Source organism: Trichosurus vulpecula, chromosome 5 (genome assembly GCF_011100635.1).
Source record: "Trichosurus vulpecula isolate mTriVul1 chromosome 5, mTriVul1.pri, whole genome shotgun sequence".
In the NCBI taxonomy this organism is placed as follows: domain Eukaryota; kingdom Metazoa; phylum Chordata; class Mammalia; order Diprotodontia; family Phalangeridae; genus Trichosurus; species Trichosurus vulpecula.
In genome coordinates, this window is record NC_050577.1 from 296,657,875 (window position 1) to 296,674,223 (window position 16,349).

Below are 16,349 nucleotides of genomic sequence, written 5' to 3' on the forward strand. Positions count from 1 at the left end.
CCTACCTGTCAGTGGGCTTTGGAGTGGTGACTGACTCAGGCCCAGGCACCACCCTCACGGAGGCTGCTTCTGGCCCTCCTCAGGAGCTGAAGCAAGCAGCAATGTACAGTAGGTTTCAGGCCAGAGAACCTTCCAATCCCAGGTATTCTGACATAGATTTGGCGGTAGAGGTTTTTTGTCCAAGTCCCTCCTTTTACAGACAAGAAAACTCCAGTGAGTGGCAAGGCTGGGAGTGGGCTGCCTCAGTATCCTCATCTGTCAAGTGAGAGGGTGTGACTAGATGGCTCTCCACAGTGTGTGGGGTGCTCTCACCCTGAGAGGGAGCAGGGGAGGGGGGTTTTCACCTCATAGGGCTGAGCAAACCCTGTCTGCATCCACTCCCCAGGCCTCATACCATGGCCTGAGGCCTTGTCCCTCCATCTGACACTTATGTGAATAATAATATCCCACACAGATCTAGGACCTGAGGCATTGAAACCTCACACCCCTCCCAACCTCTCCCCTGTCCAAAACCCATGATTTTTATTAACCTAAACTAAGCCTCAGAGAGTGACTGGGCCAGGGTCTGAGACAGGATGAGAACCCAGTTCCTGGAGTAAAGGGGTGAGGCAGGTGAAGGTCCATTTTAGGCTTAGGAATAGGAGCCTCCCTGAGATGAGGGTTTGGAGGGAGGGCAGATTATATTTGAAAGGGTTCCTGGACATAGCAGTTTTTAATGGTGGAATGAGAGGTCTGGGGAGAGACAGAATCTAGTGGCCCTCAAGTTGGGCCCCATTCACCCTTCTCCAGAGGCAGCCCACTTTTGCCCGGGCAGAAGCTGCTTCTAAGGGCTCATGGATCCACCTCCTGAGGGAGAATGCCTGGAGTGCTCAACCTGGGCCTGCCCCTGGGCAGAGATTAGCCCCTGTCATTTAGATGCTCACCCCTCGTGGATGGCTAGTGGGGGAGACCTGGGACCTGGGACCTGGCTGTTTGGGTTTGGGGAGCTGGAGCCCACATGCCCACAGTTGGCAGAAGCCATGTGGCCAGCCATGGCTCTTTCCCGCGATGCCCTACCCCCACTGCCTCACTTCCCTGGGAGCCTGCCTGGCCCAGGAGGAAGAGCAGCCGAGAAAGCCGCGAGTACTTTCACTTCCCACCGGTGTGGGGGGCGGCATGAGAACTGGCTGGTCCCCAAGACAGGCTAGGAGTACCCTGCCCTGTCCTATGCAGGCGCACTGGGTGACCCTGGGATGTAAGGATGAGCAGTGAACCAGGCAGATCCAGTTCGTAGAAAGGTGGAGACCCTGTTGCTTTGTCCGAGGTCGGGGTCCACAATGCTCAGAACCGTGGGGCTGAGATCATGAGGATTTTAACCAAGTTAAGCCGGGGACCTTGGCGTCGGAGGTTACTAGAAACGGAGGCTCTGGTCCAGGGAGATCGCCTGTCTAGGGCCTTGGCAGCGGAGTGGGGGCACTCCAGCTTTTTGGAACCCGCCACCACGACGCCAGGTGTACTGCTGCAGCCCCTAGGCCCGGACCACCCGGGCCGTCGGGACGGCGAGCAGCCACCAGCAATGCCAGCCTAGTGGCCTGATGTGAGTGGCCTGGGCAGAGTGGCAAACCATGCCGGGGGAGTGGTCGAGAACAGCCACGGACAGAGCCGTCACACGGACCGAAGATGGGTCCCGGGACACCGAAACGATGAGAGGCGGCAGCTGGCGCTGTCCGCTGGCTCAAGAGGCTGCACGCGCCGTCCGCCCAGCTCCCATTCCTGGGCGGTTCGGGCAGCTCTAGCTCCAGGCACGGTTTCCTGCGCCAGCTTGCGTCGGTTGCGCCTCCGCCCGCTCGCTGCGCTGCGTGCCCATCCCGGCTCCCGGGATGACCCCGAGGGCTCTGGTTCCAGCTCTGTGGTCCTCAGGGGAAGTTCAGAAGGATTTTAGAAGTACCCAAGCGAGCCGGTATTTGGGCTTGGGTCAGTAGGGGTACTCTCCTGGCTCCCCGGGGAGGCCGTGGGGCCCGAGGGCCGGCTCCAGACGCGGCGCGCGTCGTCGGGGTCCGAGCCCTGCTCGGGTTTGGATCTGGTTGAGACAGAGAGCGCAAGTAAAAGGGGGAGCAGAAGCAGGGACAGCAGGAAGCAGTCACGGCCACAGGAACTAGGGGTGCCCGTCACAAACACGGAGAGCCCGGGCGTCTGTCTGTGTGGTCCCCGGCCATCGGGGCCATTTCTCCTATCATCTTAGAGAGTCTGCCCCGGAAAGGGGGGGCCTTAGCTCCCAGGACGTGGCCTGGACCAGCTCCCAGAAGGAGGGGGCCACTGGCATGACTGCGTAACAGACCCCCACCTCCCAGTCCGCACCCAGCTCACGCACAGTCCCCAGAGGTGACATTCCTGCCCTTATGTATGCCTGGTCTAGTCCCCCGAAGGGCGGGTGATGCCTAACGTCTCCTACCCGGCCTCCCTCCTCCTGCGGTTACACGCTGAGCGCACTAGGATTTCTTTCCTCTTTCCACTCCTGGAAAAGTGGAAGCGGGATTCTGCTCTGTGATGGAGGATGGAGGAACAAGGTGATCTCCGGTCTCGCTCTGGCTTTGAGAGTCTAGGCCCCCGGCAGATATAAACCCTCAAATTCTGCCCAGTATCACGCAGGGCACAGCAGGGTTCCCTCGGCTTCTGCCTCATCTCTTCCCCCTCCCCCGCAAAATGATGGGAGCAGGAGCGAGGAGGGAGAGGGAGGTCTTGCGGGGTCAGACTCAGCATCTCCACAATCTCTTTCTCTTTATCCGTGACAGCTGCTCCCCCCGCCCCGCCGAGAACCTCTCCCAAGGTCCTCCAACCACAAAACTTTACGTCCTGCCCCAAGCGGGTTAGGAAGGCTTTTCAAAGCCCCTTCCAATTTAGTCTCGGCTTCTGCCCAATTCACCCAGGGCACCCCAGGCTCTCTCTGGCTTGTAAAAATCAGAACTTCTGGGTGAGCATGAGGGAAAGCAAGGCCCTGTGGAGAGGAGAATGTGTCCTCCAATGTCTTCCCTAGTTTTTGTAGAATGTAGAGGACCATAGTATGGCAAGGACCAGCGAAATCCAGCCTCTCTATTTTAAAGCTGAGAGAACTGAGTCCCAGGGAGATTGGGTGCCATACCCAAGGTTACCCAACTAACAAATGCCAGAATCAGAATGTGAGCCTACTATGTCCTTTAGCTCTGTAAGCTTTCCCATTTCTTCCAGCGCTCCGATATTCCATTACATTCCTAGGTCATTCCCCAACAGATCAGCACCCTTTACCTTCCAATTCTTTACCACTACAAAAAGAGCAGCTATAAATATTTGTGTACATGTGGGTCTACTTCCTCTTTGATCTTTTTGGGGATCAGGGGCCCAAATTGCTTTCCAGAATGGCTAGACCAATCCACAGCACCACTGCCTCCCCACCGAGGTGCAGGTTTTCCTGCAGCCCACCAGCAAATGTCATTTTCCCTTTTGTCTTTGCCAATTTGCTGAGTTTCATTGGGCAGTTATGAGGGACAAGCTTTGTAAGCTTTAAAATGGTCCAAGGAAGTTTTAGTTATGCCATCATGTGAAGGCTTTATCCAATCAGAATAATCAATGCAAGCTGCTTTTGGATCCTTGCATCTTTGGGACATTTCTGCATCTCCCACCTCACACAGGTCTTACCCCTACCTGGGACGGATCTTACAAGTGTGAGCATAGACATGGATCCAGCCACGTCTGTAGATAGTCCTATACAAGGCATCCTTGATACCCATACGATTAGTTGTGGGGACCTCAGGCAATCTCATCTAATCATCTCATTTTACAGACAAAGAAACTGAGGCCCTTAGGGGATAAGGGTTAGGGCAAATGACCTACCCAAAATCATGGTAAGCAGAATGTGGAAAAAAAAAAAAAACAACAAAAGACCATATATACTCACATATTGGGGGCAGTTAGTTGATGCCGCAGATAGAGTGCCATTTTCACATTAGCCATGTTGCAAGAGAGAGAAAGAAAGAAAGAGAGAGAGAAAGAAGGGAGGGAAGAGAGAAGAAGGGAGAAAGAAAAACAAAATTTTAAAAATATGCTTCAGTCTGCACTCAGAGCTGACCAAGAGGAGGCTACCATCCTTCATCATGAGTCCTTTGGAATTATCTTAGATCATTGTATTAATCCAAATAGCTAAGTCATTCACAATCGATCATTGTTTCAATGATTCTGTTACTTTGTACAACATTCTTCTGGTTCTGCTCACTTCACTTTGCATCAACTTATACAAGTCTTTCCAGATTTTCCTGAAGCCATTCTCTTCATCACTTTTTACAGCACACTAATATTCCACCACAATCATATACTTGTTCAGCCATTCCTCAATTGACGGGCATCCCCTCAGTTTCCATTTCTTTTCCACCACAAAAAGAGCTGCTAGAAATACTTTTGTACATATGCTACTCATCCTTTATTGAACCTCAAACTCAAATGTCACCTCTCTCATGAAGACTTCCCTGATTTCCTCTGTCTGAAAGAGACAGTATGATAGATACTGTGGCCAAAGAAAAGCATTGGCTCTCAAGTCACAGGAGTTGGGTTCAAATCCCACTCTTATATATAGCGATTGTGACACTGGTCCCAGGCCTCCATCCAAATAGGAAATTACATGGTGCTTCTAAAAAGTTTTCATTTTTATTACAAACTTAAATATCAGCAAACAAGAATATTTCATCATACGAAGAAAAAAACTATAAAGTGTTATGCGCAGATTTCCCTCACTATGTACATCTCGTCTTAAAATTAATTCAGATTTAACATGGGAATAATCACATGGCCCTGCTTGGCTATGGCCCCTTTCTAAACTTACTTTTGCTCTTTTCTCTTTTCTTCCTTTTTGTTAATACTGCTATTTCTCCTTCCGTGTTTCCTCCCCCTCCCCCTGAGAAATGGAAAATAAAAGCCCTCCCCGTGACAAACAAGCAGGGTCAGTAACACATATTGGTCACATCCACAAATGCTAGCTGCCTATCTAGACCGTTGCTCTGCCAAAAAGGAGAAACGTGCCGGGTCATTAGTATTCTGAAGCTGTAGCTCAGAGTTCTTGAGCACAGAAGGGCTCTGGAACCCCAATGGTGGTATATACATTCTGTCTTTCTCCTGGTCACAGAAAAGTCACATCCTTCCTTCAAGGTGCAGCTCAGGTGTTCCCCTCCTCCAGGAAAGAAGCCTTCCCTGAGACAACTAAAAGTGTTCTCTCCATCCTCAAATTTTCCAGGAACACCTTTACCAGAAGACTTTCATGAGGCAGCTAGGTGGTGCAGGGGACCTGCAGGCAGGGAAACCCGAGTTCCAATCTTGCTTTAGACAGTTGCCCTGGGAAGTATGACCCTGGGCAAGTCACTTTAATCGTTGCCTGCCTCAGTTTCCTCATTTGTAAAATTGGACTGATAATAATAGCACCCGCCTCCTAGAATTATTGTGAGGACCAAATGAGATAATAATTGTAAAGCTCTTATCACAGTGCCCCGCTTATAGCAAGTGCTTCATAAATGTTAGCAACTGTTATAATCTCTTTAGTGTCAGAACTGATAGAAAGGCAGCATGTCACACTGTATCACTGATCCAAAGAGGGATTGCAATATCCTAAATGTCCACCAGGTGGTGGTATAACCACACCACGAGCCAAATTGTCCTGTCAGTTCGGATATGGTACCTAAAGGGAAATAGCCTTTAAAAACGACAAGGAAACCCACCCAAACCGCCACCAGGGGGCGCTCAGTCTGCGCATGTGCAGACTACAGCATCTGCTACTAAGTCATGTGCAGATGACACATGAATTGTTATTGTTAGCTAATATTAATATAATGCATTGTATTGCATATACAATAGTATATAATACATAATAATATATATTGTATTAATAAATGATATATTGTAATACTATGTAATATAAATATAATAGCTTTAAGGTTTGCAAAGAATATATAAATATTTGTATATATACATCCATTTATGCACAATAATATATACCTATATAACGTGTACATACATGCAAGCACATATTATTGTGTGTACATAATGTATACACAATACGCTCAATAATATATCATGTGTACACATATGCATATGGATTCGGTTTGTGCACACACAGTAATTGCCGTTGGTCCTGTGAAGCAGGTGCTATTATCGCCATTTTGAAAATGGTCTCCAATTTACAAAGAAGAAATGAAGGCTGAGAGAGATGACATAATGCAGCTAGTAAGTGTCTGATGAGATTTGAAACCCGGCGTTCCTGACTCCAGCTCCAGGGTGCCAAGACTGAGGGAAGATTTCCTATTTTTTAAATAGGAAAATCTATCACATTCCACGTCTGGCTTTTCCTCTCTCAGTTTGGACGAACCCTCTCCTTCACCCCGCAGCATTCATAAAACCCAGTGATATGGTTTCTTGTGACCACAGAGTTTACTGGACGTAGGAGAAATTAGAAAAAAAAAATCGATGAAGGGCTCCCACCTGGATCACCCACCCAGCAATCGTGGCTTGAAACTCCCCCTGACCTGGAGGTCGTAGAAAGGGGAAGGAGAGAGGGTGTATCTCCAGGTGACACTGCGGGTGGACCTTATCAGGAGAAATCAGAGGGAAGCATAGGGTTGGGAGAAAATAAAAAGGAGAAGAGAGAAAATACCCTCCTCTCCATCTGGCAAGCCAAGGAGGTTTTCAAAACCTACTGGTTTGGGGCCGTTGCCACAATTTTGTCGCTGCTTGTGCTGGTCCCACATCACTGAAAATGGAACTAAAAGCTGATATTGTCTGATGATGTCATGGAGCCCCTTCCCCCCACTCATAAGAGTAGCTCAATATTATCTTCTGCAAATGACAATGACTAGCACTCTTAGAGGGGACAGTAACTGGCAAGAGGATTGGTCCAAACCTGATCACTTTATCAGAAGACATGTATTGGTGGTTGGTTGGACAGTGAAGAGCCAAAGTGAAATATAAAACGCCTAATCAGCTATCCTGCAAACTGACATATATATATGTATATATATACATATATATTTCCGCATTTGTCATGTTGTAGAAGAAGAATCAGAACAAAAGAGAAAAACAACAAGAAAAGAAAAAAAAGGGGGGAGAAAATAGTATGCTTCGATCTGCATTCAGATTCCATAGCTCTTTCTCTGGATGTGGATGGCATTTTCCATCATGAGTCTTTTGGAATTAACTTATATCATAGCATTGCTAAGAAGAACTAAGTCTATCAAAGCTGATCATCACAAAATGTGACTGTTACTGTGTACAGTGTTCTCCTGGTTCTGCTCACTTCACTCAGCATCAGTTCATACAAGTCTTCCCAGGTTTTTCTGGAATCTGCCTGCTCATTTCTTATAGCACAATAGTATCCCATCACAATCCCATACCACAACTTGCGCAGCCATTCCCCAACTGATGGGCATCTTCTCGATTTCCAGTTCTTGGTCACCACAAAAAGAGCTGCTATAAATATTTTGGTACGTGTGGGTCCTTTTCCCTTTTTTATGATCTCTTTGGGATACAGACCTAGAAGTGGTACTGCTGGGTCAAAGGGTACGCACACAAACTGTTTTATTTTCTGATGAAGTTTAAGGATCACTAGCAGCTAGGTGGAGCAGTGAATTGAGCACTGGGAGTGGAGTGAAGAAGACCTGAGTTCAAATCCAGCCTCAGATACTTACTAGCTATATGACCCTGGGCAAGTCACTGAACTCCATTTGCCTCAGTTTCCTCATCTGTAAAATGAGCTAGAGAAGGAAATGGCAAACCACTCTAGTGTCTCTGCCAGGAAATCCCCAAATGGGGTCACAAAGAGTCTGATAGGACTGAATAGCAACAAGCAAATTGGAATTATTAATGAGTTAAATTACTGAATCCCATGGAAGTCATTCTGTCAATGCTTGTATGTTTAGCATTTCTTTTTATGTAGGAATAAACTCCCACATCTGATTCATATTATGTTCATATATACATTAGTATGTTTCTACTGCCCACTTTGAGAGGAACTACCAGGTGTCCCTAGAGAGCTGGGGTAGTGATTAAATGAGCTGAAGACTGTGGAAAAAAAGGAGCCCTAACCCCTCTCTTTAGAGGCAGGAGATTCATTCTCCTGGAACTGAACCTGGTCCAACCACATGCCTGAGTCCAGAACCAAAGGGCCCTCTGGGGGAAGAAGGACCCCAGTGCCCATGGGCACCAAAGCATTCCCTCAGGGTTAGAATTTCAACCAAGAAAGCCTTTCTCTCTTTCTCTTTTTTCTTTCTTTCTTTCTTTCTTTCTTTCCTTCTTTCTTTCTTTCTTTCTTTCTTCGTTCCTTCCTTCCTTCCTTCCATCCTTCTTTCCTTCCTTCCTTCCTCCCTCCTTCCCTCCCTCTCTTTCTTTCTCTCTCTCTCTGTCTCTCTCTCTCTGTCTGTCTCTCTCTCTCTGTCTCTCTCACTCTTTCTTTGTTTAATGGACCTTCAATTTCATTAGTTTGGGGAGTTACTAGTGGAAAACTGACTTCATTAGGGCTTGGAGGATTAGGGCCTCTCTTCTACAGCTTAAAGTCACAGATGGTTGCCTGAGACAGTGAGAGGTCAAGTGACAATGTGTCGGGGTCACACAGACAGTATTGCAAATCCAAGATCAGTCTTGAATCTAGATTTATGTGACTCTGAAGCCAGCTTTCTTGTCCACTACGTTGAACTGCCTCTTTATGGCAACTTAGGAAAGAACATGGGAAGTAGAATAGACCAGTCGTGGACTAAGGACAAAGAGGAAAAGGTGAGCAACTGGAATTCACATAATACAGAGCACGTTGGATGGACCATCTGGGTTAGATTTATGGAAAGAAATGGACAAGAGTCCCAGAGGAGGGGCAAGCAATCTGTGTTCTTGGCCAGGATATTTATATCAGTGAGATCAAAGATCCTTCTAAATCTATCCAAAGGAGAAATGAGCTGCCAAAAGGACAAGTGAGCTCAAACTGGGAGACTGTCATGCTGAGCCTGGAAGGCTGTTTGTCAGTGATCCTCCAGGAGGGATTCCTGCCCAGGTCAAAGTGGAACTCAGAGGTCTATTCCAAGTCTGAGATTCTGTGATTTCATAACCACACGACCCAAATTCAGAGTGTGAACCCAGGCATCCTGGCTGCCAGTTCTCCCCTATCCTCTCCCGAAAACGGTCTAGAGCTGAGCCTCCCTTATCCTTCTGGGATCTGAGAGGGGGAGGGAAGGGAGCACACAGAGGGAAACCCAGGCAGAGACCAGACACTGAGGGGTTAACTCCCAAACCAGTGTCAGACACAGAAGAATCAATGGGCTACTTTGCGGGAGGGATGGAGGGAGGGAGGAAGGGAGAGAGGGAGAGAGAGAGAGAGAGAGAGAAAGAGAGGGAGGGAAGGAGAGAGAGAGAGAGAGAGAGAGAGAGAGAGAGAGAGAGAGAGATGCCCTGGGAAAACTGAGAAAGGAGGAGAAGAACCATTTCACTGGATGGAGAGAGTAAGAGTCCATTCTGGGAGAAGCAACAGGCAGGAGGGGAAAGGGAATGAAAAAAGAGGAAGAGAGAGAAGGGTCAGGGAAGGCAGAAGTGAAGAATGGGGAGGGGGAAGTAGTGAAGGGAGAGGGGGGAAAAGGATAAGAGAAGGGGAGGAGAGAAGGGGGAGGTAGGAAGAGGGAAGCGATTTGAAAAGAGGGAGGGAGGGAGGAAGCAGGTGATGGGTTAAGGAGAGAGAAGGACCACAGAGGGCAAAGGAAGGGACCGGGAGATCATTTTGAGCCAGTTCATCTGACTTGGGTTTGGACCAAATCCAGCAATGGGTTTTTCTTATCCTTTCCCTTTCTCTGCTTCAAAAATTGGGTGGGTACAGCTCCAGAGAGGTTTAAGGTTGAGCTTGGTACCCCTGCTGAGGTAGGGAAGATGAGGAAACCCGAGGGAGCCTAGACAGGGGTAGGGGGGATGCTGGGGGTGCCAGCCATCTGGGTTTGGGAACAGCTGCCAAATGACTATCTCCCTCTTTCCATGCCTGGCCAACCTGGTAGTGGGAGAATAGGAAGGAGGTGGCCCCATTGTACCTACACCAGCCCTCTGTCCTCCCTACTCCCACCACTGCTCATCCCTGCTAACCTCAGGTAAGAAGAGTTCCTAAGGTGCTTGCCTTCTTTGAGTCTGCAGGTAACAAGATAACACCTGTTAAGGGTCCGTAGACCCCTCTCTGATCTCTCTGCCAATTTCAGGTATGGTGGCACACACAGAGTGGGACCTGATCCTCCAGACGTGATGTGAACGGGGCAGAGGACAGCAAGGCTGCGACATCCCTCCTCCCCACCACCCTGATGTGGAGATGCCCGACACGTGGAACGTGTCCTCAGAAGGCCGGGGCACCCAAGGGGCAGTGGGCATTGTGGTCCCCGTCGTCTTCGCCCTCATCTTCCTCCTGGGCACGGTCGGCAATGGGCTGGTGCTGACCGGGCTGCTGAGACCCGGGCGGTCCAAGGGCAGCCCCACCGACTTGTTCATCCTCAACCTGGCCGTGGCTGACCTTTGCTTCCTCCTGTGCTGCGTGCCTTTCCAGGCCGTCATCTACACCCTGGACAGCTGGCCCTTTGGGACCTTTGCCTGCAAAGCTGTGCACCTCCTCATCTATCTCACCATGTACGCCAGCAGCTTCACGTTGGCTGCTGTCTCCGTGGACAGGTAGCAAGCTGGACCTCCCCTGCCTCACAGCCAGCTCAGGGGGTGGGAGGCTAGGGCTGGAAATGCACCTAGATTTCCTTCAGATGTCTGCCCTTTGGGGACCTGCTAGAAGCGGTGGGGGAGAAACTAAAGAATACTGAACTCGTAAGGTGGAAAGCACTTAAGCACCTACTGTGTGCCAGGTATTGGCAAATATTATCTCGTTTGATCCTCACAGCAACCTTATAAGGCAGGTGCTATTATTATCCCATTTTACAGTTGAGAAAACTGAGGCAAACAGGGTTAAGTGACTTGCCCAGGGTCACACAGCTAGTGAGGCCAGATCTGAACTCAGGTTTTCCTGACACTAGGTTCAGAACTCTATCTGCTGTTAAGCATGTGTGTAGGGACTGTGTTGGTTATTGGGGATATAATGTTTTTTAAAAGTACCTAGCTCCTGTCTTCAGGGGTCTTCAGCTTATTAGGGTGAAGAAATGGGGGCTCGGATGGTGTGAAGGGGAGATCTTGTTCCGAGCCTGAGAAGAGTCCCTGGGTGGGGGGGGGGATGTGATGACACTAACAACCAGTGCTCTCCCTAAGGCAATGCACAGGTAATTTAGACTAGAGGGCAGTGTCAGCTAGCTGGCTGAACGAGTGAGTGAATGAATGAATGAAGTGATTAATGGGAGTCTAGGTGGCCAAATGAATGAATGAAATGGACAGGAATCTAACTGGCTGAATGAATGAAGGCATGAATGAATGAATGCGTGAATGAATGAAGTGATGGATAGGAGTCTAGGTGGTGAAATGAATGAATAAATGATGTGATGGATGAAAGTCTGGGAGACATGAGTTCTTACCAGTTTCTCCGTCTGTATAATGAGCATAATAAGAGCCCCTCCTCCCCAGGGTGGTTGTGAAATATTTGGTAACCCTTAATGCTCCATAGAAATGTGGGCTCTCGACCCTGGAATCAGAGGACCTAGGATGATATCCTGCCTCTGAGGCTTATTACCTATGTTACCTTGAGTGAGCAAGTCACTCAAAATCTCTGGGCCTCAGTTTCCTTCTCTGAGAAATGAGGTGATCTGGTTTTGGGGTGCATTGGATGGAGTGCCAGACCTGGAGTCAGGAAGGCCTGAGTTCAAATTCTGTCTCAGATACTTCCTAGCTGTGTGACCCTGGGCAAGTCACTTCACCCTGTTGGCCTCAGTTTCCTCATCTGTACAATGAGCTGGAGAAGAAAATGGCAGAGCACTCCAGTATCTCTGTCAAGAAAACCCCAGATGGGGTCACAGGGAGTCCACCATGACTGAACAGCAACAAAATAATAGAATTTTAAATTAAGGGCCCTTCTGGCTCTCGAGCTAAAATCCTATTATTCTCACAAAGCAGTGTCCCCACTAAGACCCAGGAAAGAAATTTTTCTGCCGTTTCACAGGTTCAGTTGGACAAATGTAACATGCATTTCTGGAGCGTGTAACTCCATGTAGGGTCCTTGCCTTGGTGCTGGGGATGCAGAGATGAACAATAATCCAGCACCTGACCCCTGGGAGCTTCCAATCTAACCTAGGGCTTCAAGGGCCCCTCACCTCACAATATGGGTCTGCCCTCCGCCGAGGGAGCTCTCTAAGTCTCCCCAAGCATCTCTGAATTCTCCATATCATCCAGCCGCACCATGTTGGCGGTGGCTGCCCTCTTTGGCCTCTGCTGGCTGCCCCACCATGTAGTCATCCTGTATTTCTGGTTTGGCCACTTCTCCTTCAACTGGGCCACCTACGCCTGTCGCCTGGCATCCCACTGCCTCTCCTATGCCATATCTTCCAGCATGGTAATATTTAGTCATTCTCCAAATGATGGCCTTCTCTATGCCAGGGAAGTCCCTCTCCTGTCTTGAAGATAAAGAAACCAAGGCATGCAATTGAAGTGACTTCTCCAAGGTAACAAATGAGCCTCTCTGGGCACCAGGTCCTTCCTGTTGCCTCTCCTGGCACATCAGGGCCCGTGTGAGGGAGGCCTGGCATGCTGTGGCAGGGGCCAGCCTCCCTGCCCTCACAGTGGCGTGTCCTACCTTGGGAGGCAGAGAGGAGATAAAACAGAGATTCATGACAGTGTGCCTTCTTCTCCCCAGGTACCTGGCTATCCGTCATCCTCTGCGCTCCCGATCCCTCCGAACGGCTCAGAATGCCTGGGTGACCATTGGCCTGATTTGGCTTCTGGCCCTCCTCTTTTCAGGGCCTTACTTCAGTTATTACTGGACAGTACAGTATGGACGGCTGGTGCTGTGTGTGCCAGGCTGGGAGGACAAGAGTCGCCGGGCCTTGGACCTGGTGACCTTTGCTGTGGGATACCTGCTGCCTGTGGCCGTGGTCAGCCTGGCCTATGCCCGCACCCTCTGCTTCCTCTGGGCAGCTGTGGACCCCAGGAACCCAGCCTTGCAAGCACGCCGCCAGGCCAAAGCTCGGGCAGGCCGCATCATGTTGGCAGTGGCTGCCCTCTTTGGCCTCTGCTGGCTGCCCCACCATGTAGTCATCCTGTATTTCTGGTTTGGCCACTTCCCCTTCAACTGGGCCACCTACGCCTGTCGCCTGGCATCCCACTGCCTCTCCTATGCCAATTCCTGCCTTAACCCCCTCGTCTACGCCCTGGCCTCCAAGCACTTCCGGAAGCGCTTCCGCCACCTCTGCCCTTCCTGCTGCCACAGCCACCACCACCAATGCCTCCCAGCCCAAGGATCTGGTCCCCCGAAGGGGGCCAGGGCACACCGTCGGGTCCAGGCAGCATCCTTCAGGCTAGCTCCCCTCCGCAGGAAGGACATGTGCTCAGGGGTCCCCCAGCCCCAGGAGGAGGGGACCCAACCCCGCCACATAGGAGGGCAGTCCCCCATGGAGGGGAAAGAGAGGGTCCTGCTTCCTGGAGTCTGCTAGCAGGGCAGTGAGGAGGGCTGCCTGTTCTCACCCCTCTGAGTGCTTCAGCTGCAGAAGGGAATCAGATCTCAGCTTAGGCCTTGACTTTTTTCCATCAGTCCTCCCATACTGGGAGGAGTCAGCCTGGCTGGAATCTAGGATGAATTAACTCACCCGTAAAGAGGCAGGGCCAGGGCTTAAGGACCATCTCAGTGCCCAGTGTCCCAGCAGGAGCCTTTCAGGGCCCACTGCTGGGGAAAGGCTTAGGAGAAGAACTCGAGATTGTGACCTAAATTATGGATTGTGTGCTCAGAGATTCTCATGGCACAGAGCGCCCAAGTTTATCTCTTTCTCCTTGGCCCGTAGCCCTGACCAGGAAACCTTGGACAACATGCATGAAAGTGTCTCTCTACATACAAGCATGCAGTTTACGACCCTACAGGTGGAAGATTTCCTGAAAGAAGGCAGAAAACGAGACAGAGACCTTTGGTTGAGCAACCATGAGTGCCAGAGAGGTGTGGATACCCCCGGAATGATGTATAGTCAATGTCCCCTAGGAAGGCTTCCTTGGCAGAGGCCTGCACCCAAGTCCCCTCTTTGGCAACTGCAGGGGAAGGAGGGGAGGGGAGGGGAGGGGTGGGGCTATTTCCTCTCTCTGACTTTATTTCTCCTCTCCATAAGTCGACCCAATTTCTCAAACAAGGGGAAGATGCCTCCCTAGGGCACCTCTCCATTAAAAACAAGCACAAAATCCCCCTGGTACTTTTCCTGTCTAGGCCCACCAACACTCCCTAATCTCTCTGGTCTTTGTGCCCCCTCTAATCGACCCACTACCAATCTCACCCATAGCCATGCACCATTCATTCTTCTTGGTCACCCCATATTTTTAAGCCTTAGTTTCCCCTTGGCGGCCAGGGACCCTATCTATCCTATCTTTCTTCCTTTGCTGCTCATCCCCCTACTCATTAAACATCCTCGTTGAACATCTACTGTATTCAGGAATTCCCGTATTTTAGGGCTCTGTGGCTCCTCCTTGGGGCTAACCTGATGAAAGGCCATTCCAAACTCCCCTAGACTGGTCCTGTCCGGGACCACAGAGATGTTCCTGGGCCCGTAGCCCAAGCCATTTCTACTTGGCAGAATGAACACACAGCTTACATTCTGTTTGTACACCTTCAGAAACACAGGTTCCCCTCCATGCTCCCACAAGGCATCGGAAGAGGCCTTAAACAGAGGAAAGCCAAAGAATCTGCCCCAATTCTTGCTTTCAAGTTGCTTCCAGAATGTCAGGGGAGATAAGGCTTGTATGTAGATAAATTATTAAATTTTAAAATTTATATATTTTGTTGAGATTTTTAAAACTTTATGAATTTTAATTTCTGAATATTTCTCCATCTCTTACCCTGCAGACCATCCATAGTGACAAAGAATAAAAAACTCAGGGAGGGCGAGAGGGCATTTCAGTAAAACCGTTCCATTAATCAGGTCTGATAATAATGCAATGTTCTACACTCATAGTCCACCACCTCTGTAAAGAAGGGAAGGGGGTGCATCTTTCTCATCTCTTGGGGGCCAAGTAGAGAGAGACAAAGAAATTTAATATAGTTCATGTTAGGGGCCCAAAGAGAAGTATAGATAGTAAGTTCTTCGAGAACTAAGAGTTGAGAGAGGTCTGAGAGGGGTCTTAAGAGGTTAAGAGATGAGAAAGGCTGAGGCGGGCTCTGAGAAGGAAAAGGTTCCAAGAAGGGGTGATTTAGGAATTATTGGGTCCAGCTTCCTCGATTTGGGTCTAGTTCTGTCCTGAACCCCAGTGTCCACTATTATACTTCAGCTTACCCAGGTCAAACAGCACATCCCTTCTCTAAATCATTAGTTGAATGGTCTATTTGTGCCTGGTTTCTCGGATGCCACCCCCACCCCACACCCCCATTTCTTCCCTCTGTTGATTATCACCGATTTATCTTGTATGTATTTCGTTATATATGGTTGTTTGCATGTTATCTCTTCCATTGGGCTGTAAGCTCCTTGAGGGCAGGGCCTGTTTTTTGCCTTTCTTTGTATCCCCAGGGCTTAGCACGTAGTAAGTCCTTAATAAATGCATGTTGACTGGTGGATTCCTGCCAAAAGTGGACCAAAGGTAGTTTTTTATGCATTCTAAGGGGAAGATGAAAGCAGACAACATTCACCATATTCCAACAGCATTGAGGAAGAGTTGGGGATCCTGTCCCAGGACGCCCTAAACTGGTTTAGATGACTGGTATCAAGCAACGCCCCCCCAAGCCCTCGCTCATGTGAGGGAGTCAGGGCCAGGCTGCATTAGTCATTACTGAGTCGTTTTAGTCATGTCTGACTCTTCATGACCCTGCTTGGGGTTTTCTTGGCAAAGATACCAGAGTCGTTCGCCATTTCCTTCTCCAGCCCATTTTTACAGATGAGGAACTGAGGCAAACAAGGGTAAGTGACTTACTCAGGGTTCCATGGCTAGGAAGTGTCTGAGACCAGATTGGAGCTCAGGTCTTCCTGCTCTATCCACTGGGCCACCTGGCTACAATTTTCCTTCTAGAATACCTTGATTCACCCGCTACCTCTAGCCTGGGTCAAGCCCAAACCCCTTCCCCACCCCATGGAGTCAAATCATTTCTGAGATGGCAGGGACCTCAGAAGCTGGCTATCTACTCCCATTTGAGCCTTTTAACCAATGAATGACCAAAGAAAACCCAATTAAAAAAGGATTTCCGGGTGACAGGCATTGGTCCTCAGCTACCCCTCTGCTCAGGATGTGATGGAACCCTTGAC

At 49.4% G+C, this 16,349-nt stretch overlaps 1 protein-coding gene across 1 annotated transcript; it reads left to right on the forward strand.

Moving 5' to 3' along the window:
• The first annotated feature begins 10,315 nt into the window (after positions 1–10,315).
• GALR3 (galanin receptor 3) lies at positions 10,316–13,574 on the forward strand. Its single transcript, XM_036758347.1, has 2 exons — positions 10,316–10,668; positions 12,779–13,574. Exons 1-2 carry the CDS (start codon positions 10,316–10,318, stop codon positions 13,572–13,574), a joined length of 1,149 nt encoding a protein of 382 aa, XP_036614242.1.
• Positions 13,575–16,349: the final 2,775 nt, after the last annotated feature.

Coding starts and splice junctions, on each gene's coding strand:
- GALR3 (XM_036758347.1), top strand. CDS start 10,316: ATGCCCGACACGTGGAACGTGTCCTCAGAAGGCCGGGGCACCCAAGGG. Junction 10,669..12,778: donor GCTGCTGTCTCCGTGGACAG/GTAGCAAGCTGG, acceptor TCTTCTCCCCAG/GTACCTGGCTATCCGTCATC.